This window comes from Ciona robusta, chromosome 5 (assembly GCF_009617815.1).
Source record: "Ciona robusta chromosome 5, ASM961781v2".
In the NCBI taxonomy this organism is placed as follows: domain Eukaryota; kingdom Metazoa; phylum Chordata; class Ascidiacea; order Phlebobranchia; family Cionidae; genus Ciona; species Ciona robusta.
In genome coordinates this window covers 50993-78845 of record NC_143239.1, presented here as the reverse complement: position 1 = coordinate 78845, position 27853 = coordinate 50993, and the positions used below count along the sequence as shown (strand labels likewise).

The following is a 27853-nucleotide window of genomic DNA, read 5'->3' as shown; positions in this document are numbered from 1 at the left end:
GATGGGCCCCGCCATATCCGAATCAATTGGTAGTACGCCCCGGCTTGACTATTTATTTGTGGCCGAGACTAGGCGGGGCAGCGTGCAGACATAGTTCAGTTCATGGCCCCGTCCCTGGATTAGTGAAAATAATTACTCACAAGGAACACGGTGCGTGGGGACGGGGCGGTAGTTCGGGGCATCGTTGAATTCCACACCAAAAAAAACCCTAATATGTTTTGGCTAAGATATTGGAACTGATGATTATTCATGTAAGAAACTGAATGTATATACACATTATACAAGACATGTAAATAATATAAACTGTTTTAAATGTTATACACAATAACTGTATAACTTCTGATTATTCACTACAAATCAATTGATTGCACAAACAACAAAACAACGCTTAATTCATCCTGCTGGCTTTAGTTTAACCTTAGCAAGATTACTCCATAACATAAATCACAAACCATGGTTACCTCTCCAATCCAAAATGATGCTTTGTCAATTTTGTAAACAGTAACAAACATCTCCACGTAATATAACAGAAACACATTGTGCACGACTGTTAGAAATAACGCCATGCTTCCATACAAAGTGGAAATCCTTTCAAAATTGTGAGAGTTGCTTCTTAACATGATGGTTCAACTATACCTAATGCTCTAACAAATTACTGCATCCTAAAAAAAAGTACCTAAACAAAATAAAAACTAGTATACAGACTATACTATACAGTACATGAGTACAACACAGTGCACTGTCGGTCGTACCGGTATTTTCATATATGGTAGACTTGTAGTAACAAAGCATACGATACATATACATTACAAAGGCATCCATACACAAAAAAAAACAAGACAAACTTAATCAACAGTAAAAGTGATACAGTGCTTACAAATGTCGTGAGCTGTGGTTTACCTCCGTTAAGACGTACGTGCCTTAGGCATTTCAGATATTACGTTGAAAATTTTACTTGATATTGATAGAACTATAGGCTACATGATGATATGTGAAAATATTCCATTAGCAATAAAAGAGAGAGAGAGAGAGAGAGAGAGAGGGGTGGTTGTATACGGAAAAAAAGATTTTTTCTCCACCCGTCATGCTAATTAATAACGTCAAAAAATCAAACCAAGTGTTTTTGAGCACGTAGTGGTCATATAGATCCTTTTTTAACATGGTAGTGGTCATATAGATCCTTTTTCGTCGAACAGTTGTTCTTGGCTTTGTTGTTGTTGTTGCTGATAGGGCGATTATTTTCCGCACTTATCCTAATTCTTAATTCTAGCATTTTTCTTTAATCTCTTGATTGAAATTAAATCGTAATATATATATATTTATAATTTTGAGACAAAATTTTCAGATTTAAAACCGCACGATGAGCGATTAATTAACGATTACTTTCCTCATGCACTTTACATAGCGGAAACACTGTCTGGAGTTTGGCGGGGAACGACGTGTTATATAAGATAAGAAATCCACACAACGATTTACGACTGAATCAAACTATTAGCATTTAAGTGGGGACGCATTAAATGCACTACTCTTATACCGTATTATCATTAATCGTAATTGATACATTATTTTTAATTCAACATCATATGATTAATATTAACTTCTAACGTTACCTAATTACTGCGTGATTACGGTTTGTCAAAATCCATGAAAACAAACGTTTTTAAGCGACGACAACGTTAACTAGTGTAAGTTTACAATAAACACATGGTACAGGAGTTGTACAAAGCGTATTTACACATATTCTTTACCAATCACTCAATCCTCATACGTCATAAGTTTCATTAGTTAAAGGGCCTAAACACACCCCAAATGTACTTCGCTTTAATCGATAGAGTGTGTTTTTCTAATTCCAACGACACCTTACTTGTTTTAATCGGTTCTGTATAACCAAAGATATTCCAGCTCAAACACCGTAAAATTCAAAAAACTGATTTGAAAGTTGCGTGGCGAAAAAAATTGAGAAGTGTACTACCCACGTGACAAATCACGTCACAAAATTGTTGAAGCGTGGCCGCTCTCATTCAGAAAGGCGAGAGGCAGTATTTTCAGCGAAAAACGAGAGAACTAAAAAAACGCAAAAAAGCACAAAAAAAACGCAGGTTTCGCTTTAATGAATGAATCAGTCACGTGACTAGTACGTTCCTACGTCACAATCACGAAGCTCGTAGTAAAAAAAGGATAGCGCTAGAGATCACTGTTTGAGGACGAATATCTTCGCCTATACTGGACCAATTTTAATAAGCAAAGTATTTTTGGAATCAATAAAACGGTCGCTTTATGAATTTACCATAAAAAAAAAAAAAAGTGACGTGGGGTGTGTTTAGGCCCTTTAATACATGTATAAATACATTCTGCCTAGTGCTCCACAGTCACCAATGGCGAATAGAACCCGTGTCGTTGGTTACTTCAGATTTGTTTTTGATCGAGCCCAGTCGACCGTTGTAGTAAAAGGATTAACTAATATAGCAGGGTGGGGGTAGATGGGACACCTTTTCATTTTGTTTTCTCTTTTCATTTGGTAGTAAACAAAGAACATTTAATGAATTATAAAACCGTATCTTCACGACTTCCACAGACCGTTGTTAATTGTTTAAAACACGATCAGGCTATTTGGGTAATATGTGTTACAGGTGTTACAGGTGTCCCATCTTCCCCGACTCTACTATCTTATGCTAATTAGTTTAAAACGTGTTCATTCATTAGATCTGAGATCTCTTGTATTAGGTTTAACGGTAAGCATTGATTTTATATGGATCCGTAAGCCGTAAATATATACAAATTATAAGGAACAATTTCTAGATATTAGGGATGTTTGTATTCCCATACTTGTAGCGATAAACACATAAACACAGCCAATCCGGTGTGAACACAAACGGAGGGACGATAAAACTTACGATACACACCACCACCAGGGGGCTCGTCACAATTATATAACAAGATTTATATTAGAACTTATATTTTAAATGTTAAAACAACCGATATAAGTGTTTTCTAGCTTTGTATCTTATCTTTCTAGCTTTTTAACTCACAAGAACCAAATAAACACACTCCGACCATGCATTTGTATAGGCGATTCATGCTCTGTGGGCTGCGTAATGGCGGACATACGCGCCGTTTCCTAACGTGACGTTGTATAATTCATTTATATTTGGACAACCCATTAGGGACCACTGGGTTGGAGCAATTGTGTTAAGTGTCTTGCCCAAGAACACATACCGATACGCCACAATGATAGCATCGTTGGGCATTGAACCCATTACTTCTGGGTTACAGACAGGCGCGCTAGCCACTATGCCATGGTGCCGAGAATGCATATATACCACTATCAGTAACTGTATAATGCATGTATACCACCATCAGTAAGTTTTTTTTGGTTCTGTTCCATCCTCTGTAAGTGCGTCAGTAAATTTGTTTTACACATTCATCCGCACATCCGTAAATCCGCGCGTCAGTAACTTAGCGTCAGCAATCGGCACCCGCAGCATCCACCGTCAGTAAATTATTGATACCCAGCAAGACTCATTGTTTTATAGTTTTACACTCTGTTTCCTAACTTGGTCTGTCTGTACTAACTAGTAACTTTGATCATGGAAGGTTTGATAAGAACAGAATGATCCTGTAAACATATTAGATATTATACACATTGTTTGAAGTTATGGGGGTCAAACTGGAAGTTAGAGGTTTTGAAGATGCTGAAGTGACCAGCAAATCTCAACTAATAGGGTTAATAGTTCGGTTGGTGTTTACTGGGGCTGCTGGCTACTTTCTCTATAAGTATGTGGATAAAGTATTAGGTATCCTTGACCCAACAAAGAAACAAAAGAAAGCAAGTGAAGAAAAGGTTAATTTTGTAAAATATTTACTGTTGATTTCTTAACTTATTTTCTTAAAATGCTTTAAATTATAAAGTGCTGAACTGAAATTTGTTTAAATAATTGATGAAAAAGAATTCTGCCTGTGTGGTTCACCTGTATGATGGTTGGCAAACTCACACATTTCATGTAATATTTAAATAATTTCACTTATATTTTAGGCACAAGCGTTGTTGAAATTGCTGGGCAAGCATAACATTACTGATTTAAACCTCACAGAGTATGAATTAAACATTGCTTCACAACTCATAATCCCTAAAGGTAAACATGGGTTTGGCATATCTATGATTTTTGGAATTTACTGTTTTGTTGTTGGGTATGTTGAAAACTGGTACTAAAACAGGTAGAATGTTTATACTAGTCAATATTCTTAAGGAGTTTAGATTTAGCGCTGTTTAATGTAAATCCTAATCTAACAAAATATGAACTTTTTAAGATATTCCTGTTTCATGGAATCAGATTGGAGGACTGGATTATATTGTTGAGCAAATAAAAGAAACCGTCATTCTACCGTTTCATAAACGTGATATATTTCGTCAATGTAAGCTGTTCCTCCCCCCAAAAGGTTAGTAGAAAGTACCGTTATAAAAAATAGTTTTTAAAATACATTGTAGTAAGACTTTAAATAATGGAGCTGCAACAGGTATCTTATTGTACGGGCCACCAGGGTGTGGAAAAACAATGATTGCCAAAGCAACCGCAAGAGAAGCTGGTTGTGCTTTTATCAACATTGAAGTGAGTTGTTAAAGAATATATTTTACTGTGGTTTTGTTTTACAATTACACCAGCACCATAGCACCATATTTAAAAGTGTTTTACGCATTTTAAAGCTCATTGAACAATTTGCTGTATGTGTTAAAAAGTAAACAAAAAAGAAGTTTCATACTGGGTAATTAAGTGGACACAAAGGTGTAAAATAGGTCCCCAACTATTGACTCGGGTTTTTTTTCACTACTTGAGAATAAATATATAGCATAGTGCCTATGTACACCGTGTAACATTATGTTTTGTAGCCACACCAAATACCATATTCTTACATCATAGGTTCAACAATTAACTGACAAATGGTATGGAGAGTCGCAAAAACTTGCAGCAGCTGTGTTCTCATTGGCGCATAAATTACAACCTGCAATTATTTTTATTGATGAGATTGATGCCTTCCTTCAAATGCGGTATTGTTGTTTTAAATAATTATGATTAAAAAAGAACTATTTTCAAATTATAGAAGCTTAAATTTCCACCATTCATGGGTGGTTCTGACTTAAGTGCTTACTCTCTTAAGATGTAACAAAAAGTGCTAATAAACTCCTTTTGGTGGAAAAAAATCTCAAAAAGCCTAAAGATTTTTTAATCAATTTTAATGTAACAAGCATGGCTTCAATGATACAGCTTCTTTTGCACAAAGTATTTAAATGTTAAGCATCGTACCAAAGCGTGCAAGTGATTTTCAGATACAGGCATTATTAGTTACAAACTAGACAATTCTTATATTTTAGCATAACCCAAGGGATGTAACAGTGATAGGTTGATTAATAATTTTTAACTATTATTATCTTAACAATCACATTTTGCGAAACGAATAAGGGCAAAAATAAGGAATGTTAAGCATCTTTGGTCAATTTAGAGTATTGCCCAAAAAAGGTGTGTATGCTGTTTATATTGTAAGAAATAGGTGTTGGCTAAAAAGTACCTTTGCTGTCATCGGCGCAAATAAAAGTGATGATAACTCTAGAATGGTACGATTTTAAATTAGATTCAGCTAAGTTAGGAGTAATTTTACACCAATTATAAAGTTTGACTTTTTTCCTCAGAAACTACGGTGCAAACCAAAAGGGGATTGTAACCGTGGTATATATTTGATGGGGTTATATCGATTCTTATACAAGTTTCTCTATATCTTATTTGTCAGATAACCGTATAATGTGAGTTTTAGTAAGTGAAAATTTTCATCACTAGTTCGGATCGTGATCATGAAGTGACTGCGATGATGAAAGCAACCTTCATGAGTCTATGGGATGGGCTTGCTTCGGATAATGAAAGTCAGGTTATGGTGATGGGAGCCACGAATCGGCCACAGCAAATCGATCAAGCAATTCTTAGAAGGATGCCAATCAAACTCAACGTACCAATGCCGGTAAAAATAAAAAAACAGAATATGATCCCAGTTCCTAGAATTCATGAAAGCTTAATACCAAGGCTACTATTAGGCTCTCACAGTTTTAATGCATATAAAATTTTGCCTTCGTTGCAGTTATGGCATTCATTTTTTATGGAAGCTGCTACTACGACTGTTTAACTTTGAGGCCTTTGTCGCAACCCACACTCGTCCAAACCATGTAACCACCATCATTTTTTATGTTGTGTGCAATGTGTACTATCAGTAGGTTTACTAGGTTACATACATTAGTAAAGTATAAATGTTGTGCAGGATTTAAAACAACGAGCGAATATTTTATCAATCGTTCTTGAAGTTGAAGATGTTTCTGATGATGTTGATCTTGAATTACTTTCGGAATCATTAAATGGATTTAGTGGAAGTGACATCAGAGAGATGTGTCGTCACGCATCAGTGGCCCGGGTACACGAGCATATTCAAAGCGGGTACTGTGTTTGTTTATCGGTGTTAATTTTTCTTTCAGTTTCTACACAAGGTTTTTATTAAGATAGTTTTAGATTGCAATACCAGTATGTCTGAACTAAGCCATATATAAGCTCTCTCTAAAGCTCACATATATTTTGCGTTATCATCACATGCTAGAAAATGACAGTCGCATGGTCTGTTACATGCACCTCGTGTCAACCACACATGGAACTTAGTGGATATATATTTTATATCTATATATGGCATGGCTGACAATTTAGACAAGCCGATTAGTGATCACTAGTTAAGTTGCTGTTAATTTTCTTGCGCAAGTACACATTATTTTGTCTGAGTGATCTTGTTTTATTTAGTGCTGATTCAGATACTCTACGTTCAGTATGTATGAATGATTTGGTACAAGCTTCCAAAGTAATGCAACAGAGTAAAGGTTCAGAAGTTCCATACCTGTTTCCTGACGTACTTGGTAAACATGGGCGAGATGTTTGATGTCTTCGACTAGAATCACATTCGGAGAATGTTGATTTATCTTCTCGCTACTGATCAAGTTAATTGTATTTTATACAAAATGCTTCAAACAACCAACATTAAAAATTAAATGTTTATTACATCAGTTAAACTTCCTCGAAAATAAACCAAGAACAATTCAACTTAATACTTGTTGGAAAGAAATTGAACATTTTTACCTTGTTTTTTTACCTTTTGCCAAAAACCGTTATAAAAATCGGCTGATGATAAAATTTTGCCATAAAGTAATTTAGTACAAGCCACATGTCCAGAGCAACATTTTACCAACAATGTTTTACTAGGCTTATGGTAAGAAACCATGCCTGGTGGACAATTCCCACTTACAAAGGCCGTCTGTTCTACAGTACAAGAAGAAAGTTGAAGAAACTTAATCATTTGGCCATTATATTCACAACGTAGAAAATAATCTTTCTGATAACCAAATGCCCGAAAATTCTTAAGTATTGTTTCTGGTGTCATAGATTCCCAGTTAATAAAAGTTTCCTGAACATTTATTTTGGGAGCATATGAAATAAGCTTTCTATCTTGTTCTTTTGCGTTGGCGATTCTTTCTGGAAAATTCCATAAAACCTCAAGACACAAATCTGCACCGATATATGCAAGTTTTTGTGTCAGCTCATCTGAATTCACATGATCATCAATAACCACAGGTGAACTATAGGACAATATTTTTCCGTGATCAAATCCATCTGATTTAATCTACAAACAGTTTTTAGGTAATAGGTTGCATAGTACTGTGGTAAGAGCAATGAACATTGCCTCTTTAAAGGCATGGGAGGCAGGGACATTTAAACACACTATCATAAAATGAATTTTATCCTAGAGTTCAGGGTAGGTGTGTCCACTGGCACCTTGCAACCTTAGGTTTGGTAACTACAAAGAGCTCTCACTGTGCAACTCCATATTAGGTTCAAAGCTTTAAAGCAGCATTTCTTAAACTGGGGTAAATTCATCGCATTTAAGGGGTAAATAAGCCTTAAATCAAAATCCACATCAGTTGACGGGACAAAAATTGTGCCAATTATAGTACTTTACCAGACGTTAAACAACTCGTTGCCAAAAAGCTAGCACATCCGTCGCAAATATAACTGCTGTAATTACCTGTTTTTGCTTTTAATAAATGAGCGCCATATTACATATTGGAGGTAAATCTGATAAGCATCTTTGTTAAAAGGGTAAAGTATACAAACAAGTTTAAGAACCACTGCTTTAAAGGAACATGATACCAACAAAAAATCAAAACTTGTATATAGGTAGAGATGCTCAAATGTGGTCTAAACGTACCTTGAAAAAAACAAACAAAACATAGACATTGTTTTATTTTTTAATTATATATATTAATTCGCAACCCTGTCTGTCTTTAATATATAACATAAGACAACCAAGTCGCACACTTGGTAAATTGTAAGCAGACCCTGCCTTTAGGTTTCTATAATCACAAGCAGAGCAAATTATTTCCAATGATGATTCCTATGTTTGGCGACAATGATATAACAACATTTAAGATTTTAACAGAAATTTAGTTTTAGGCTAATTAACTAAAAACCTGAAAGATGGAAACTCCGGTGGAAGTAATACCTCCTTGGATTGCACGTGATACTGGAGATGACCCTCGCAATTGCGGCAATAAACTACCATGAACATTTAACATTCCAAGTGAAAAAGAATCGATTATTCTCTGTGGCATCATTTTGCCAAAAGAGACAACCACACCCAAGTCAAACTCTCCACCAAATTCAAAGTTACCCCAATAATAAATTGGAATTTGATGGTTTGTAGCAAATTCATGAACCACCGATTTCCTTATTTTTGAATGAGGAAGACACATCACCTACAAGATATTTCGTCTACTTAAACAATTTCAATATATTTAATGTTTTCATATCACCTCCAACTTTGTAATAAGGCTTCCGTTGATATAAGCATTGTGCAGCTTCTTAAGAGTGACCAAAGAAAAACAATCGCTTCCAAAAAAAAGAATTTTGTATGGCGGCTGTTTAATTGTAGTGTATTTCCTAAATTGTTTGACAAAGTTCATACGGCTAATTTCTTAAGCAACACAATCAAACTAAGGTGTAAATTTTGTATTTTTTATATTAAAGGACAATTGGGTAATACTGCCGCTGGTGACCAGTGAAATTTTTGGTCTCAAAATGTTTCTTACGTCTCCCTGATACCCGCTGTATAATTTTTTTTGGAAAAAACTCGGGCGTTCGTGTCGAAAATTAAATTTGAAAATGCGCGAAATCGTACTGCGTCACCGCATTTTCCACACGAACCGGCATGGATTAAACAAAGGTTAGATTATGACGTCATAGAATGCGAATTACCACGTTTTTCTACGTTACAGATTACGTAATTTGTTAGATTTTTGGGGGATTTAGGGGTTGCGGGTTAAAAGTAGGGGTTAGGGTTTTCCCTAGCTGAAAACAGTACGAAAAACAAGTTTAAACGTGCTGTAACGTTGGTAATATGTCACTACTGTAACGTAACATTCGCTATTGTGACGTAATATATCGTTAACCTTACGCAAGTCAGGCGAATTACGGTGACGGAGCATGTTTTTGCGCATTTTCAAAGTTAATTTTCGACACGAGCGCCCGAGTTTTTTTAAAAAAAAATATACAGCGAGTATCAGGAAGACGCAAGGAACATTTTGAGACCAAAATTTTCACTGGTCACCAGCGGCAGTATTACCGGACAATTGATCTACCACATTCAACAGCTAAAACAGGAATGGCATTTCTTTTGTACAAAAGTAAACATATATAGTATATAAAAAATGGCAGATTCACACATTCAGTCAGCGGTGCTAGTGAGGAATCCTCCCCCTTTTGCCTATAGAAAAAACCAGAGACTAAAAAAAGAAAAAAGAAAATCATTAGACCGTAACGGTATTTCCCCATAAAAATCATATATTAGTAAATATATCATATATTATTAAATATCCCGGGTTATGGTACACCTGCAGCAGCAATCTTGGTGTCGTTGGAAAGAAGAAGCGACACTTCAATTACGTATCAAAAAATATATTAAATAATCAAAGTACTTTTGGTTATGTGGGCCGTCAAAGTTGACCCGCGATAAAATACAAAAATCGTTGATAAAAGTTAACAAAATTTTGACACACGTTGATGTATAGCAACATGCAAAACATATTAAAAAATTGGGGTAATACCGCCCCTAGTTTTTGATTTATTAATACTTTCGCAACACCTACTTTTAACGTATTATTCATAGACCGATTCCATCGTCGCTGCACCTAGTGAAGTCGACTCCCCCCCGCCGAAGGAAAGAAACTACTTCTCTTTGAAATTTAATATCTCGAGTTATAGTAAGGCTAAAATAGCAATCTTGGTGTCGTTGGAAAGAATAAGCGACACTTCAATTACGTATCAAAAAATAAATTTAATTATTAAAGTACTTTTGGTTAGGTGGGCCGTCAAAGTTTTGATAAAGTTTGACGGCCCCTCCAACTAAAAGTACTCTGATTATTTAATATATTTTTTGATACGTAATTGAAGTGTCGCTTCTTCTTTCCAACGACACCAAGATTGCTATTTTAGCCTTTCTATAACTTGAGATATTAAATTTCAAAGAGAAGTAGTTTCTTTCCTTCGGCGGGGGGGAGTCGACTTTACTAGGTGCCGCGACGATGGAATCGGTCTATGAATAATACGTTAAAAATAGGTGTTGCGAAAGTATTAATAAATCAAAAACTAGGGGCGGTATTACCCCAATTATTTAATATGTTTTGCATGTTGCTATACATCAACGTGTGTCAAAATTTTGTTAACTTTTATCAACGATTTTTGTATTTTATCGCGGGTCAACTTTGACGGCACACATAACCAAAAGTACTTTGATTATTTAATATATTTTTTGATACGTAATTGAAGTGTCGCTTCGTCTTTCCAACGACACCAAGATTGCTATTTTAGCCTTACTATAACTCGAGATATTGAATTTCAAAGAGAAGTAGTTTCTTTCCTTCGGCGGGGGGGAGTCGACTTCACTAGGTGCAGCGTCTATGAATAATACGTTAAAAGTAGGTGTTGCGAAAGTATTAATAAATCAAAAACTAGGTGCGGTATTACCCCAATTTTTTAATATGTTTTGCATGTTGCTATACATCAATGTGTGTCAAAATTTTGTTATTTTTATCAACGATTTTTGTATTTTATCGCGGGTCAACTTTGACGGTCCACCCAACCAAAAGTACTTTGATTATTTAATATATTTTTTGATACGTAATTGAAGTGTCGCTTCTTCTTTCCAACGACACCAAGATTGCTGCTCCAGGTGTACCATAACCCGGGATATTTAATAATATATGATATATTTACTAATATGTGATTTTTATGGGGAAATACCGTTACGGTCTAATGATTTTCTTTTGTCTTTTTTTAGTCTCTCGTTTTTTCTATAGGCAAGGGGGGGAGGATTCCTCACTAGCACCGTTGTATACACGACATTACTATTCGAATCTGATGTTTAAAAAATATTTAAAACCAAATATAAAATATCGAGTTCCTGCTCCATTAGTTTGTATTTGGGCGGGAAAAATTACAATACCTGAACATTTTTTATCGAAGTTCCGTAAATTCCGTACATTATTACTAATCTAAAATAACAATGTCCCCGAAACGTCCTTACAATGAATTGAACAAAGAAAATTTGGAAACTGCAAAGTCCGCTATCCAACAAGGCATGTCGTACAACAAAGCAGAAAACAAATTTCATATTAAAAAATCTACCCTTCACGACGCGATAAAGAAAAAATCATCCGAAACCCATTGGCAGACCATCACTATTTGATCAAAAAACGGAGGCCGATATAGCAACGGTGGTACAAAAGGTGGCAGAATGGGGTTATCCACTCGGTGGTTTGGAAATAAAGCAAATGGCAAAGGCGGTTGTCAATTCCAAATCAACTTCGCCGATTAACGGTCCAGGTGATAAATGGCTACATAATTTTATTAAGCGTAATAATTTATCTCCCCGTTTGGCGGCCAACTTAAAACAAACCAGAGCCAGTGTAAATGAGGAAATAATAAATATATTTTTTGACCAATTGGAACCAACACTTCTAACTGTCTCACCAAGCAATATTTTTAACTTCGATGAAACTAACTTAACAAATGACCCGGGGGCAAAGAAGGTGTTCGTCCGAAGAGGAACTCGAAGGGTGCAGAACGTTCGTGAGTCGTCCAAAGCAGCAATTTCGCTTATGTGGTGCGGCTCTGCGTCAGGTCACAAGTTGCCGCCAATGGTCGTTTACAAAGCGAAATATACCTACGAAGGCTGGACGACTGGTGGGCCAATTGGTTCGGTCTATGGTGCAACCGAAACTGGCTGGTTTGACTCCACGACATTTTTGAAGTGGTTTAAGCGCTGCTTTCTTCCTTCGGTCGATGGTATTCCCGGTTTAAAAGTTTTGATCGGAGATAATTTGTCGTCTCACTTTTCACCCGAAGTTATAAAACTTTCGGAAGAAAATAACATTTATTTTACATGTTTACCTCCGAATGCAACGAACTTAATGCAGCCACTGGATGTTTCGGTTTTCGGCCCAATGAAACGAGTTTGGCGCCAAATTTTATCTAACTGGAGAAGGGAAAGCCAAAATGTGGGCGGGTTTCCAAAGGAACATGTTCCCGTATACTGCTAAGTCGGCTGTGCCATCTGATTCAACCAAATATTAAAAAAAATTTAAAGTCCGGATTCAAATCATGTGGTCTTTATCCTTGTGATAGACAAGAAGTCTTAAAAAATATACCCGGTACCTCCAATTCCGGTTCTAACACAAATGAAATTCTAAACGAATGTCTTATTGGCATGCTAAAGAAAAACAGGGGAGAAAATGCGCCGAGAAAGCGTAGAGGGGCAAAAATCGTTCCTGGCGAAAGGCTCCATGTGGCACGCAGCATAACATTTGAAGTGTGCGCTGTATGTGGAAAGTGGGATGACCCCAGTGGTGCAACCGGGAGGCAGGACGAATGGGTTGGGTGCGACACATGCGAAGTAAATTATAAGTAAGAATTGCGAAGATAAGAACTTATAGTAGGGTGGGGGAAGATGGGACACTTTGTTAGACGGGACTTTTTTAATTTTCTTTTTACGGACCCTCATTTAATGATAATCAGGAAAAAAAGGTTACAGAATTAGTCGACAGTATTATCACGACTTTTTAAAACGCCCGTCAAAGCTGATTACTGTTTTTAAAGATTAAAAAAATATGTAAAATAGTAACAGCCTACTTTGAACAGGTAAAAAAATGTGAAATAGTAAGGTGCTATTTTTTAATGCTCGCTAAATCATACTAAAGCCAATGGATTTGTTTAGTTGCCAGTGCGAACGATTAAACTAGTTTTATGGCTTCATAAAACAACCTTGAATATTTCGTACAGTTTGATTTTGTCTCATAAAACTAGTTTTAGTTTTGTAAAAAAACACTGAGATATAAGCATGAAGAAAATAGGCAGAGGTCAATATGACTTTAATTTGAGATAAAACAACAAAAAAATATCGGTTTAACGTTATATATATGAAGGTTACATGCCAAAGAAACTGTCACAGCCTGTTAAACTCGGTAGGTTAACTACAAGTTGCAGAATACTGCTAATGTAAATATATTTTAATTTAGAGTCCCATCTTCCCCCACTATGTAGTTTTGTATGTTTTCATTGTCAAACTTTTAAAGATTTGCTTTTAATTTAGTAATTTAAACCTCAGAGGATTTTCAACTATAAGATACTGATATAATAAAAAGATAATATTTTGAAAATATATTCGAAATTTGGTCATTTGCACTTGGTGATAATTTATAAGAAATGGCTTGTGCCAAAAACAGAGTATATAGTAATACCCAATTTGTAGCAAAAAATAAAAACTTTATTAATAGTTATAATTAATTTTCTGTTATTACAAGTTCAAATACACTTGTTGGGTACAATATTTATCCATTGATTTTCGAACATTACTCATTGTCGTTCAAAATATACCAATTGTTATGCAATAATATAATGTATAGGTTACATGTTAAAAAACTATAGCAGTAAGCCGGAGTAGGGTAAGAAAAAGAATGTTTAAACTTAATTTTTAAAGCGCACAGTATTATTTCGTGTTATTTACGTATATATTCCTATTTATAAATACACTTAATAATCAAAATTAACAATGATTTCAAACTGTCCCATCTTATCCTGTGTGTTTTCGAATTTGTAAAACTTCACTTGCTGTGCGGATAGTTAAATAACTCCTCGTGTGTTATATTATATTTTATTAAATTGGTGTCACTTAATAAAGGAATGATGGTACAAAAACCGTCATCTATTTTGATATTGGAAATATTTGGCAATAGGTGCTTAAGTGTCCTATCTTCCCCCATTGTACTATATAACAAATCTGGCCGCTACAAGCATGCAATTTTTTAAATTTAAAACACATCTTTCAAGACAGTCATTGTGAATTCCGAACAGCTTTACGGTATTGCTTATAATAGTTTTGTGGCACAAAACACTGTCCATCCAGGCACTGACGCTTTTCCAGTATACCTGGACACATTTACATTCACAAAATAGATGGTTTATTGTTTCTTTGTTTACACCGTAAAAAGGGCACACATCGATCTCAATAATCGGTTAGGACAATGGCTCTCAAATTAATTTTAATTTGAAAGGAGCGCAGCTTCGATTCGAACGTATAGTCGTGTAAGTTTTTGTTGATTTCTGACTAGTTCAGAGGTCCCCGTTGTAAGGTTACATTTGTTTTGTTGTTTGGTCGGCTGTTGTTGCGAGATACACAATATTCGTATGCGGTTTTGGCTGGCAAATTGTCGCGTAACCCCATCATTAGTCTGTCAATGGCATTTACTCGGTCCGGTCTGTCCGCCGTGTAAGTTTCCCAAGTTGTTGGAATGGCTGCAATAAAACGCTGGTAGTCCGCGTAGTTTTGATTGTTGTTTGTCAACGTATACTTTTCGCATAACTGTTTAAAGCTGCAATAGTTCGAGTGGTTGTTTATGATTTGTTGGTACATTAGTATACCAGATTTTATAAAATTTTCATACGCGATCGGTTTCGGTTTAAAAAGAACTATTTTGTTTAGCCATATAGCGCAATTGTAAATTTTGTCCTGTGGTTAACCCATTCTCTCCATAGTTCGATCAATTACCAGAATTTCGAGAGAGGCGTGTGTTTAGTGATTTCCTTATGCGTTAGTATTAAATCGGAGGCGGCTACACAAATCATGGCATTCAGAGAAGTAATTTTAGTTTCAATATTTTTCCAATGCGATTCAAAATTTATATCTAGTAGTGTTCGTAACTACGAGAAACGTATTGATTTTGCGTACGCCTCCAGGTCTATCATTTCCAGACCACCCTCATTTATTATACTGTATGGTGTTTTTCTTCCTACTTTTCCCAGTAGGAGCCCCACAAAAATGTAAATAGTTTTCTATTAATTTCTTTAAAAAAATGTTTGGGTAGACTGACCGGCAACACGCTAAGTTGTTTGTAAAGTAGGTTTGGTATCGCTAGGGTTTTAATAATCGTCACTCGCCCTAGTAGTGAAAGTGACCTTGCCAGCCAGGGTTTGGTTACAGCCTGAAATTTCTTCCCCATTGATTCAAAATTGAATGTAAACAAAGAAGAAGTAGTGAAAGTGACCTTGCCAGCCAGGGTTTGGTTACAGCCTGAAATTTCTTCCCCATTGATTCAAAATTGAATGTAAACAAAGAAGAAGAAAGAATGTAAGAATGTAACTTACTTCATCCCCGGGTGGCCGGAAAATATCCCCGGGTTTCCAAAATACTTTGTAGAATTCCGCCGAAAAACGATCTAATCCGGTAGATTTGTTGTTTTGCATGCTCTTTAGCGCTTCGTAGCATTTGCCGACGGTCAGTTTACCGTCACATTTTTTTGCTTTTTCTGCATCGAGTCTTGGATACATTAAACTGTTTGTATACTCTTTTATTTTACTTTTGCTAGTGCAACACGGGTTCTTACTTGCACTATACAGGGTTTTCAAATATTCTTTTAGGCGCCGTAAAATAGCCTGCTGGTCAGTCTCTATATTTGCATTTGAATTTAGTCTAATAATCGCCCTTTTTCCATTTTGCGTTTTTCGAGATTTAAAAATTAGGCGTTATTTTTACCCCCATATTCTGCTCATCGAACTCTGCTTCGGACTATTGCGCTCTTACTATGGCTTTCGTTAATATCGTCGTACCGTCCTTGAGTTCGAACTCTTCTTTGGACTATTACGTTCTTATTACTATGGCCTTCGATAATATCGTCGTACTGTTCTTGAGTTCGTACAATTTTACCCATCGTGCACTCATCGTGAGGCTGGGCGCGGTGGGATAGGTTTTGAAGATCCGCGAGTTTATTTTCTAGATTTGTCTGTCATTAAGCTTTTATTTTTCTGTTATTTTTGGATGCGTTTTTCATGATATAACTCCGTATATGATATTTTAGTGCTTCCCAGCAGAGGACCTGGGGGATACGGCACCATTACCGTTGTTTATCAGAAATTCCGCGATTCACTTTTTAGTGTTTTTGACGAATTTGGCATCTTCTAACAGTGACGCATTCATTTTCCAGTAGCCTCTACCCCTGGGTATTTTATCAAGGTTGAGTACAAGTTTGACGATACAGTGGCCCGACTGCGTGGTTGGGACAATTTGGATTTGGGTGGTCTTTTGTAATATTTCGCTTGTGACGAGAAAAAAGTTAAGCCGACTTGCCGTGTGCGGGCGTTTTTGCATGCGGGTGTATTGCTTAGAGTTTGATTATTTGACGCGGAACACGTCGTATAGCTCGAAGTTATCCATTGCCTCCAATATGGTAGTTTTTGCGCGCCGGTTCCCGTGTTTATCTCTCCCGCCGGATTTGTCTAATTTATCATTAAAGACACAGTTAAAGTCACCGGCTATAATACAGTTTTCTATCCCGCTTTCCGCTTGTCTTTTTGTTAATAGCGTAAATAGGTTGCCGTAAAACTGAGGGCTATCTTGGTTTTGTCTATAAACATTACAAAACGCTAACCGCTGGTCAGTTATTTCAAGTTTTATGATTATATATCGTCCGAAGTTATCGACACATACGTCTTGATTTTAATAAGACAGTTTTTTTTGAAAACAAAACCGCGACTCGTTTACTTTTTGTTAATCCATGTGAGGCTAAGATTTCTCCACCCAATTCTAAGCCTGAGACATGATGCAGTTGTGTGCGTTTCTTGCAGACAAAAAATATCGAACTTTTCTGGCGTAAAAAGTAAAAAATACTGCGTCGTTTTCGAGGGTTTTGCAACCCTGCTACATTGTATGTGATTAAACTAAGAGGCATTTAAATACGTTCGATACCTATATAAATATCATACTCGTATTCAAAACCACATTCGCAATGATACGGTTTGTCTAGTTCCATAATCTGACACGTTCTTTTTTCTTCCCGCAGCTACAGACTAATGTAGCATTGCAGGCATTATTAACACAGTTAGATGTCATGGTTCGTTTTAGAATAGAACTTACTGTTTTACATATACAAGACATTGAATACATTTTGCACTGTATGCATTTAAGTGTTCCTTCATTAGTCTGAAACTCCGGTTGAAATATATGACAGCAGAGCATATTTCTCATTGGTAGGCGAAAAGTGGAGCAGTTAGTTGTCATCTCCTTGTCCGGGTCGAGAAATTTGTCGTTTTCGTTGCAGCACGCTGTCGCAATCTTACAATCCGATGAAGATTTCCAGCAAAAGAAGTTTGTGTTTTGGTCTTTCACATAGCCCTCTTCCTTACATTTAGGACAGAAAACTGGTATTTGGAGTTCGCTGAGACTTAACGACTTTGCTTGGTGGAGGTTAGTTTCATCTGGACTTTTTTTCCTGGCGTTTCCTTGAAACTTTAGGTATTGATTCCATTTCGTTGTTTTGATTTTTATCAGCCAGTCTTGATTTTTGGTTGCTACTTTCGACTGCTCAGGGTCAGATTCGCGGAATTTATTACAAGTCATTATAACAAAACTGTAAGAATAACGCTCGAACACATTATAAAGTCTTGACCACAGTAACCAAATACAACAACGTTCTAACCACGGTAACCCAATACACCAACGCAACGTTACTGCACCATACACACAACGAGAACTGCTAATATTATGCAATAGTAGGGCAGATGTAAGTGAAACAGAAGAAAAAGGCCCACTCGCTCCACGACGACCAATTATGCTTAGAGGTTAACAAGCGCGAGTCGTATCAATTCAACACAAAAGCCAAACACAAAACGAAAGAAAAACTAGGAAACAATACAGAAGAACGCTACAGCAAACTACACACAAAAGCCCAAACCGTTTAACGCTAGAAGAAACAATACGTCACACTCTCCCACTCATAATGATCATACTCCTGGAAGATTTTTAAACAATACACAACAAAAATTATAAACAAAAAACATCATCCGGGTAGCGTGTTGATTTGCGTTACACACGTACCGGCCGTGCGCCAGTTGTGCTTTCGGAACAGGTCCCATCATCAGCACCAAGGCTAGCTCCCCTGGCGTCTGCAGCATCCTCATTGTCCACTACAGACTGAACATGACGATGTCCGACGTTTCTGTAGTGTTCATCATTTTGTTCATCGTGCTCATCATCGTGCTCACCATCGTGCTCATCATCGTGCTCATCATCGTGCTCATCATCGTGCTTATCATCGTGCTCATCATCGTGCTCATCATCGTGCCCATCATCGTGCTCATTATCGTGCTCATTATCGTGCTCATTATCTTGCTCATTATCGTGCTCATTATCGTGCTCATTATCGTGCTCATTATCGTGCTCATTATCGTGCTCATTATCGTGCTCATTATCGTGCTCATTATCGTGCTCATTATCGTGCTCATCATCGCGCTCGTCGTCGCGCACATCACTCGTCAAAGGTTCCGCCGTGTGACTTAATACATGGCCCCAGTATAGGGTATTGACGACAGTGGTCGCGGTGATGGTTGCGTCTCGTCGCAACTGTTTTATTTCTGTTTGCTCAACTTTTCCAAGGAACCGTTGTGGGCTTAAGCCTGTTGTAGTGTATAGTTTGTTGTTTGCCGTCGCTATCTTGTATGACGTAGTTGACTGGGCCATGATGTTTGATGATCTAAAAGAGGCCTTTGTATGGTAGATTAATTTTTTTGCATTTTCCAACCGGCACCGCTGGGTTAGTTAACAAAACTACGTCACCGAGAATCATTTCGACTTCATATTTCTTTTTGTTATATTGATTCCCCATTCGTTCCCGTTGCTGTTCTAGCTTCTCGCGAACTACTTCTTTTGCCAATGATAGTTGCGCTGGCAAGTCTTCTGAATTTTTCCGGCTGTGTGGTTTAGTGACGGATTCATAAAGTCTGCTGAGAGACACGTGTTCGACCTTTCAACAGAAAATGAGGTGCGACGCCAGTGCTTTCATGCTTACTTGAATTGTAAGCGGCTACCACGGCTAACAATGCATCCCTTCTCGTCCTTTTGAACGTAGTTTTGGATTATGGCAATTGTTTTAATAAGCCGTGCTGCGAGTTTTATTACTCCCCATGAGTTGGACGAACTCCTGAAACAATTTACTTTGTTCTTGTGTTTGACTCCTGGGGGATGTACAATCTCGAAGTTGAATTGGGTCAAGTAGTCTACCCGCAACGGGCACATTGCGCGTAGATTTCCCGAGATTTCCATAGCCATCGGAGTAATGCGTGATCTGTTCGTAGTGTAAACTTCCGGCCTAAAAGATAGCATTCAAATAGTTGTGTTGCAAAGAGTACTGCGAGTAACTCCTTTCGCCTGGTAGAGTAGTGTCGTTCTGCTTTTGTGAATGTCCTGCTTCCATATGCTACCACATATTCTTTCCCGTCGACGACTTGTCCAAGCACGCATCATAGGGCGTGGTCAGAAGCATCTGTGTCCACTATGAAAGAACGAGAAAAGTTAGGGTATTGCAGTATAGGAGCTAAAACCAGCATATCTTTTAGAGTGGAAAATGACTGTTGACATTCGTCTGACCATTCGTACTTGTGACCTTTCTCTGTAAGTTTATGCAACGGTGTGGCAGTTTCTGCGCAATCCTTCACAAACTTCCGATAATATGAAGTCAAACCAACAAAATGACGTACCTGTTTCACTGATCTGGGTACCGGCCACGAAGCTACAGCTGCAATCTTGTCCGGATCACAGGCTATGCCATCTTTAGAGCCAATGTGTCCAAGAAATCGAACATTCTCTTCGATTCGGTTAAGCACTTCATATAATCGTTTTAAATGTTCACCGAAATTGCGTCCATACACAACGATATCGTCCAGAAAGGCCAACACTCCCTTCCATTCCATACATGTTAATACGATTCGCTTAAGATTTTGAAATGTGACTGCAGAATTAGAAAGGCCCATTGGCATTACGGTAAATTAAACAGTCGCGCGTGGCATGTTAAAACATTTTTTTTGCATTAGTTTTTTCCTTTGCAAACACAATTTTTCTTTTGCAAACTAAATTTGAAAAAAATTACCTTTAAAATAAAACAATTACATTTTATTATGCAAAAAAAAAACAATAAAAAACTTTCATATTTCCGAAAGGAATTCAAAAAATGTTTTTATTAAAACTGTACAGTTACTTGCTTTAAGCAATAAAAAAATAAAAATTTTGTTAAAAAAAATTGTTTTACATTAGTTTTTACAACATTTTATTTTTGCAAACTAAATTTAAAAAAAATTACCTTTAAAACAGTACAAATACTTTTTATGCAGAAAAAAAGATCATTTTTTTCATATTTCTCGAAGGAATTCAAAAAAATGTTTTAATTAAAACTGTACAGTTACTTGTATTAAGCAATAAAAAAATTAAAATTTCATTGAAAAAAAATTTTTTACATTAGTTTTTCCAACAATTTTTTTTTGCAAACTAAATTTAAAAAAGTTTTAACTCTAAAAAAAGAACGGGAAGCTGAACACATCCAGGGCAGGTTAAAAGAATCCACACTCCATATTGTGGCGGGAGATGTTACAGCTATATATCCCAACCTGGAACGGAACCTCATTAGAGAAGCATTGTACTGCGCACTTCGCAATCATTCCACTTTCCCATCACGTGGTATCAGTGCCGTTGTCGAACTAACCATGTTTTGTATTGAGAATGTCGTGTTTAGGCATAACGATACATTTTACAATCAGAAAAAGGGGATTGTCACTGGCGATAACAACTCCGTCTCACTGGCCAACATAGCTGTGCACTTCATTTTATTATCTGCTTGTCCAGCTCTAAAAAAGGCTGAAGTATTCAAAAGATATATAGATGACATCTTATTCATATCGTTTAGAGATGGTACCACTGCGGAAATCGAGTCGACCCTTAAAGAAACTTTTCAAAGGTATGGCCTTCAACTCACATTTCGTAAAACTAATACAAAGGAATGTGGCGGACGTGTTGAATTTCTGGATGTGGACCATGTCATTGACCCAATGTCACTATTTAATTTCATCACGCGCAATTACACAAAAGCCACTGCGTCACAAAGACTGTATCTACATGGCTCCTCACATCACCCGCGAGCCACCTTCTGATCTATTATTGTTATCGCAAGATATACGTGAATATGTTTAGTTAACTTTAAGTTCGAACCTACTTTGTTACCCGCATTTGATTTACCGTTAATCGTATGTAAGTTCAATGAAGCGTGCTGTATTTGTTTTCGTGCGTTTAAGTTTTGTTTATGTGCCTTTAAGTTTGTGTGCTCTAACGTCTAGCCAATCAGCGCCGCCCGCATCACTCGGGTTCGGCCTACTTCCTTGCTTTCCTATACGTCCTTTAGTTGTAGTTGCATTGACTTTAAGTTTAGTATGCACGTTTAGTTTACAGCCAGCTTTATATATTCGCTTTAAGTTTATCGTTTTACCAATTATTCTTTCCTATTCCAGATGTATAAGTTATTAAATCCTAAATGATGGTATCATATTAATAGCCGCAAACAGTTTGTAAGTACTTTGTTGTTCCTTTAACGTTGCGTTTATTTAATCTTTCTTTTTTTGTTATACAGAAAACCATCCGTTAATAAACAAATCAAAAGGGATGCGTTGTCTAATGCGGCAACACTAAAAGAAAATTAACTGTCATAGAAGCTTGGCGGTTATACAGTTTTAAACTGGGCTTTAGAAGACCCATCATTATGGATTCAACAAGAAACCAAATCGGAGAAGCTGCATCAAATTCACCTATGCTTGCAGCAAGTTTTACCGACCCTCCTGAAACGGTCGATGAACTGCAATCTAACATAACAGTCCGGACAAAACAGCGTTTGAAAAGGATGTCAAACTCCGACGTCGACGAACCGCCACACGCAGGCAGTCAACATTCCAACAGTCGCACCAGCTTACCTTCAAAGACCACGCTGGTGAGCACAGAAGAGAAACGCGCTGCTCTAATCGCGCGGGCCGAAACTGAACAACAACTAAACAGATTGGAAGAGTTGCAAATAAAACTGCGCCTCGATTTCGAGGAAGAGAAATTGAGCCGAAAACAACAAATAGAGGCAGAAAACTTCGCACGCCAACGCCGCATGGAGGAGCAAGAGCTTACGTACAGACACCGGAAACGGGAATCGCTCTTAAAGGCAGAAATCGCTGAAACGGCGGCGGAAATGAGCTGCCTGAAAGACAACTCCCACAATTTGGGCGAATCGACGAAGCATCGGGCACCAAACACCTCATCATCCATGCTTGCATGCCCAGCAAAACCAACGCGTCCAATAGCAGTCGAATCCGCTCCACCGCCGGTCGACAACGCCATCCTCACAAGTCTATGTTCCAGGTTACCCGCACAAGAACCACCATCGTTCGAAGGCGATCCATCAGAATATTGCAACTTTATAGACGCGTTCGATACGATAGTCGCCAACAAACTATCCGACGACAAACAAAAGCTGTTCTTTCTCGCCAAATACACTAAAGGTAGTGCCGGTCTCCTGGTTCAAGGATGCCAACACATGCCACGCAATGAAGGATACCAAAGGGCAAGAGATCTACTTCAGCAAACGTTCGGACAAAAATTCCAGATAGCAAGAGCATGTATGGACAAAGTTATTTTCGGACCTACCCTGCGTTTGACAGATAAGCATGGGTTAATCGAGTTCTCCGCAAAACTCACGGCATGCACATGTACATTAGCAGGGATCAACTACCTCCATAAAATGGACAGTATGGACATTATCGAAAAAATACTACGTCGGTTGCCCACACAATGGCAAACCTCCTGGGAATCCGTGGCCGACGATATATTGTTTACTAAAATGACGGAAATAAGTATAGACCACCTCGCCAGCTTCGTTACGAAGAAAACAAAAGAGAAGCAACCAACTACATGTACACTCCATCAAGATACGAGAAACGCACTTCCCTTCAACGTACGTCATCTCAATCCCCCAAGTCCTTTGCTACAGAGGTAACTAATACGGAATGCCAGATGTGTCACGCACCACATTTCCTTAATCAGTGCTGGAAATTTCGAAACTTATGCTACAGCGATCGCCTTTCATTCGTCATTGAGAAAATGTTGCGCATAGCTTGCCTACAACGTGGACATACGGCTTCCCACTGTCGACGGATAAACCCTTGCAAAAAACCCGGTTGCACTAAAGCCCATACAACCCTGCTTCATCCTATGCCCGATCTCCACAATGCAGAGCCAGAACGTCCAATACGTTTCGAGAGCCACCATACAACGACGTCCGCCATCAAAGGGCATAAACCAATGAGAGCTCTTCTGCCAATTCTCCCAGTAAAGGTGCGTCACCCGCGTTCCGGTAAAACGATCGTTACGCACGCGTTCCTAGATCTAGGTAGCAATTCATCCTTCATAACCAGTTCGCCTCTTTCCGACCTCGGTATCACTGGACCACCAATCCGGATAAGTACAACCACAATAAACAGAAAACTGCGCAACCAAACCGTCATGTTGATAAAACACTTGAAAATCGCTGATCTCGACGAAAACGTACGTATAACTGTTAACCCTATGTATTCAACCAAAGAACTACCTGTGACGAAGGACGACATGGCACATCAGGACGACATAGCTATGTTCCCGGAATTCAGTTTTTATCGATATCCCGAACATAAACGCGGAAGTAACGTTGCTAATTGGAAACGACAATCCGAAAATTCTACAACCAAAACAAGTCGTCGCAAGCGATAAAGACTATTACGCGCTAAGAACGTCAATCGGATGGGTGTTTAACTGCCCCAGCAAACGCCCAACAACAGTAAAAACATTTTCTTTAAAATTGCATACGGAAAATATATGTTCTCTGTGTGCAGATATACAGGATTGTCATCAAAATGCGAAGCAAGAGCTGTCTAGAATCGATCAACAATTCATGAACCTGGTTAAAAACTCACTACGTCACCTACCGGATGGCTATTACGAGATCGCACCACCTCTCAAAAACGTCGACTTAAAAATGCCACCAAATCGAGCCCAAGCAGAGCAACGAGCCAACAGCCTTAAACGTAAGTTCACCCGAAACCAAACGTTCTTCAGCGACTACAAGACCGCCATCGACGACATGTTGCATAGCGGATATGCAGAGAAAGTTACAATTATTAAGCCGACAGACCGCACAACCTGGTACGTACCACATCATGGAGTTTATCATCCCGAGAAACCAGGGAAGCTTCGAGTGGTATTCGACTGCTCTGCTAAGTTTAAGGGCACATCCTTAAACGATAACCTTCTACCTGGACCCAATCTAACTAATTCCTTGTTTGAGGTCCTTCAACGATTCCGCCAAAACAATATAGCCATAATGGGAGATATTAAATCAATGTTTCATCAGGTACGAGTCCCGGAGAAGCACAGAGACCTATTTCGTTTTCTCTGGTGGGTCGAGTCCCGGAGAAGCACAGAGACCTATTTCGTTTTCTCTGGTGGGAAAACGGTGACCTGGACGGACAATTGCTGGACTACAGAATGACGGTCTACCTCTTCGGAACGGTCTGTTCGCCTAGTTGTGCCAACTTCGCTTTGAGGACAACCGCCTCTGACCACGCAGACGAATATCCAGCGGACGTCGCCGAAACGGTACAGAGAAACTTCTATGTAGACGATTGCCTAAAGGCCCTTCCAAACTCTGCAACTGCGATCGACATGGTAAACAATTTACAGCACTTACTATCGAGAGGCGGATTTCGGATCACTAAATGGATTAGTAACTCGCGGGAAGTCATAAACGCTATTCCACACGCTGAACAAACAAGTAGCGTCAAGGGGCTAGATTTAGAAAAACAAACGCTGCCCGTCAAGAGAGCCCTTGGCCTCCAGTGGAACGTAGAAGGCGATTCCCTTTGTTTTAAAATACGTCTAAAGGACAAACCTTGTACCCGGCGAGGAATCCTATCCATCGTAAATTCAATGTACGATCCTCTAGGCTTTGGCGCCCCGGTCGTCCAACCAGCCAAGGTCCTTCTGCAAACGCTATGCAAGCTGAAGCAACTGTGGGACGAACCAATTCCAATCAAAGCAAGGCTCCGATGGTCGAACTGGTTAGCGGAACTGCGAGGTCTCGCTAACTTCCACATACCCCGTTGCCTAAAGCCAACAGGATTCGGAAAAAAATAACGCAGGCCCAACTGCATCATTTTTCAGACGCGTCCACGGAAGCGTACGGTGCCGTCTCGTACATAAGATGCGTGAACAGTAAAGGAGAAGTTCACTGCAGCTTCGGATGCGAAAAGACACGACTGGCCCCAGTTAAGCCGATGACAATACCGCGCCTGGAGCTTACCGCGGCACCCGTCTCCACCACCCTCGATTCCATGCTTCAGCAGAGTCTCGACATATTAACAATGCCGTCGGTGTATTGGACAGATAGTGCGACTGTCCTGCGGTATCTACAAAACGAAACCAAGAGCTTTCACACATACGTGGCAAATCGTATTTCCGTAGTTAAAGACAAAACTAACGTGGATCAATGGAAGTATATTCCTACAAAGCTTAACCCAGCCGACGACCTGTCGCGAGGACTTAACGCGAAGGAGTTCCTTAACAACAAACGATGGTTAACTGGACCAGATTTCCTCTGGAAATCAGAAACGAATTGGCCCGCACAACCAGACTTTCTGAATGTCAGCGAAGAAGACGACGAAGTAAAGAGGTCTCGAATATCCATGGCCTTGCTTACCGCACCCATTAACGAAGATCCGATTCACCACCTTTTCAATAAATACTCTAGCTGGACCAAATTCACAAGAACCATAGCATGGTTATTGCGACTTAAACGACGGTTACAATCCAAGGCAAAGCTAAAACTACCGGCAACAACAGTTCAAGTAAATTCTAAGCCCGTAATAGAAGCAATGACCGTGGAAGAACTGACTATCGCAGAGAATGCAATCTTCCAGGTGCTGCAGAGACAAACGTTCGCCGATGAAATATCGTGCATTGAATATAACCGACCAATCAAGATGTCGACCCCATTAAGCAAACTGGACCCCATTCTACGCGAAGGTTTATTGTGCGTCGGAGGAAGAATTGACAAGGCCCCGATTAATTACAATGCTAAGCATCAAATTATTATACCACGAAACTCACACACGGCAAAGTTGCTCATTAAAAACGCACATACAGTATCGGGCCATTCCGGAAGAGAACACGTACTGAGTGTCCTTCGAGAACGATTTTGGATCCTACGAGCAAATTCAAGCGTACGTTCTATCCTGTCCAGATGCTTTATGTGTCGAAAAAGAAGCGGTAAAGCACTTCATCAAAAAATGGCAGACCTACCCACCGATCGCATTACACCAAACAAGCCGGCTTTCTCCTGTGCGGGCGTCGACCACTTCGGACCTTTCTTCGTAAAACAAGGAAGGAGCAGAGTAAAAAGGTACGGCGTCGTATTTACCTGTCTTGCAATCCGAGCGGTACACTTCGAAATAGCCCATACACTAGACACAAACTCGTTTATTCAAGCGCTACGACGTTTCATCTCACGCAGAGGACATGTTACAGAACTAAGGTCTGACAACGGAACAAACCTAGTCGGTGGTGAACGTGAGCCGAAACAATCCATCGAAGAATGGAATCACTACCAAATAAACAATTTTTTATTGCAGAGAAAAATCAAATGGACGTTCAATACACCCACATCATCTCACTCTGGTGGAGTGTGGGAAAGAGTCATTCAAAGCGTTCGAAAAATTTTGCTTTCGCTGGTCAAAGAACAAACAATAACCGACGAAAGTCTTCTGACACTAATGTGCGAAGCAGAAGCTATTCTAAACAACCAACCAATAACCACCGTATCGGATGATGTTCGTGATGCGGAAGCATTAACACCAAGCCATCTCCTGCTAATGAAACCAGGGAAAAGCCTACCACAGGGAGTGTTCAATAAGGATGACACACTCAGTCGAAAGCGATGGAGGCAGACACAATACCTGGCCGATGTGTTCTGGCGCCGATGGCAGAAAGAATATCTACCCCTACTGCAACAACGAGCGAAATGGACCGATGTAAAATCGAACTTAAAACTGGACTATATTGTCTTAATAATCGATCACGGTCAGCCCCGTGGCTCATGGGTAATCGGTCGCATAATCGCGGTTTTTCCAGACGATCACGGACTAGTTCGATCCGCTCGCGTCAAAACACAACATTCTACTCTAGAGAGACCAATAACAAAGTTGTGTTTGTTATCTACTGATCTCGTATAAACTTTCCTTCTCCTTTATGATGCATTCTGTTTCCTTGCGATATTTCGATTAAGCTTATGACCTTAATGGGGCGGGTGTGTTATCGCAAGATATACGTGAATATGTTTAGTTAACTT

The 27853-nt window shown here is 38.7% G+C and overlaps 4 protein-coding genes across 4 annotated transcripts; 3 read left to right on the top strand and 1 right to left on the bottom strand.

Moving 5' to 3' along the window:
* The first annotated feature begins 3569 nt into the window (after positions 1-3569).
* LOC149735227 (outer mitochondrial transmembrane helix translocase-like) lies at positions 3570-7126 on the top strand. Its single transcript, XM_089878640.1, has 8 exons — positions 3570-3841; positions 4034-4133; positions 4309-4437; positions 4516-4607; positions 4917-5044; positions 5829-6006; positions 6301-6473; positions 6825-7126. Exons 1-8 carry the CDS (start codon positions 3656-3658, stop codon positions 6958-6960), a joined length of 1122 nt encoding a protein of 373 aa, XP_089734766.1. The 5' UTR covers positions 3570-3655; the 3' UTR covers positions 6961-7126.
* On the bottom strand, positions 7054-9789 carry LOC149735226 (methionyl-tRNA formyltransferase, mitochondrial-like). Its single transcript, XM_089878642.1, has 3 exons — positions 8888-9789; positions 8546-8830; positions 7054-7698 (listed from the first exon to the last, which is right to left on the bottom strand). The coding sequence occupies exons 1-3, from the start codon at positions 9035-9037 to the stop codon at positions 7123-7125; spliced, it is 1011 nt and encodes a 336-aa protein (XP_089734768.1). The 5' UTR covers positions 9038-9789; the 3' UTR covers positions 7054-7122.
* A 14614-nt stretch (positions 9790-24403) lies between these two features.
* On the top strand, positions 24404-25644 carry LOC149735225 (uncharacterized). The gene is made up of 2 exons (XM_089878639.1): positions 24404-24889; positions 24937-25644. Exons 1-2 carry the CDS (start codon positions 24404-24406, stop codon positions 25642-25644), a joined length of 1194 nt encoding a protein of 397 aa, XP_089734765.1.
* A 227-nt stretch (positions 25645-25871) lies between these two features.
* LOC149735224 (uncharacterized) lies at positions 25872-27737 on the top strand. Its single transcript, XM_089878602.1, has one exon. The coding sequence runs from the start codon at positions 25872-25874 to the stop codon at positions 27735-27737; it is 1866 nt and encodes a 621-aa protein (XP_089734728.1).
* Positions 27738-27853: the final 116 nt, after the last annotated feature.

Coding starts and splice junctions, on each gene's coding strand:
- LOC149735227 (XM_089878640.1), top strand. CDS start 3,656: ATGGGGGTCAAACTGGAAGTTAGAGGTTTTGAAGATGCTGAAGTGACC. Junction 4,438..4,515: donor GCTGTTCCTCCCCCCAAAAG/GTTAGTAGAAAG, acceptor GAGCTGCAACAG/GTATCTTATTGTACGGGCCA. Junction 6,007..6,300: donor AACTCAACGTACCAATGCCG/GTAAAAATAAAA, acceptor AATGTTGTGCAG/GATTTAAAACAACGAGCGAA.
- LOC149735226 (XM_089878642.1), bottom strand. CDS start 9,037: ATGAACTTTGTCAAACAATTTAGGAAATACACTACAATTAAACAGCCG. Junction 8,831..8,887: donor GCCTTATTACAAAGTTGGAG/GTGATATGAAAA, acceptor AATATCTTGTAG/GTGATGTGTCTTCCTCATTC. Junction 7,699..8,545: donor CCGGAGTTTCCATCTTTCAG/GTTTTTAGTTAA, acceptor AACTGTTTGTAG/ATTAAATCAGATGGATTTGA.
- LOC149735225 (XM_089878639.1), top strand. CDS start 24,404: ATGAACCTGGTTAAAAACTCACTACGTCACCTACCGGATGGCTATTAC. Junction 24,890..24,936: donor TCCCGGAGAAGCACAGAGAC/CTATTTCGTTTT, acceptor AAGCACAGAGAC/CTATTTCGTTTTCTCTGGTG.
- LOC149735224 (XM_089878602.1), top strand. CDS start 25,872: ATGCCGTCGGTGTATTGGACAGATAGTGCGACTGTCCTGCGGTATCTA.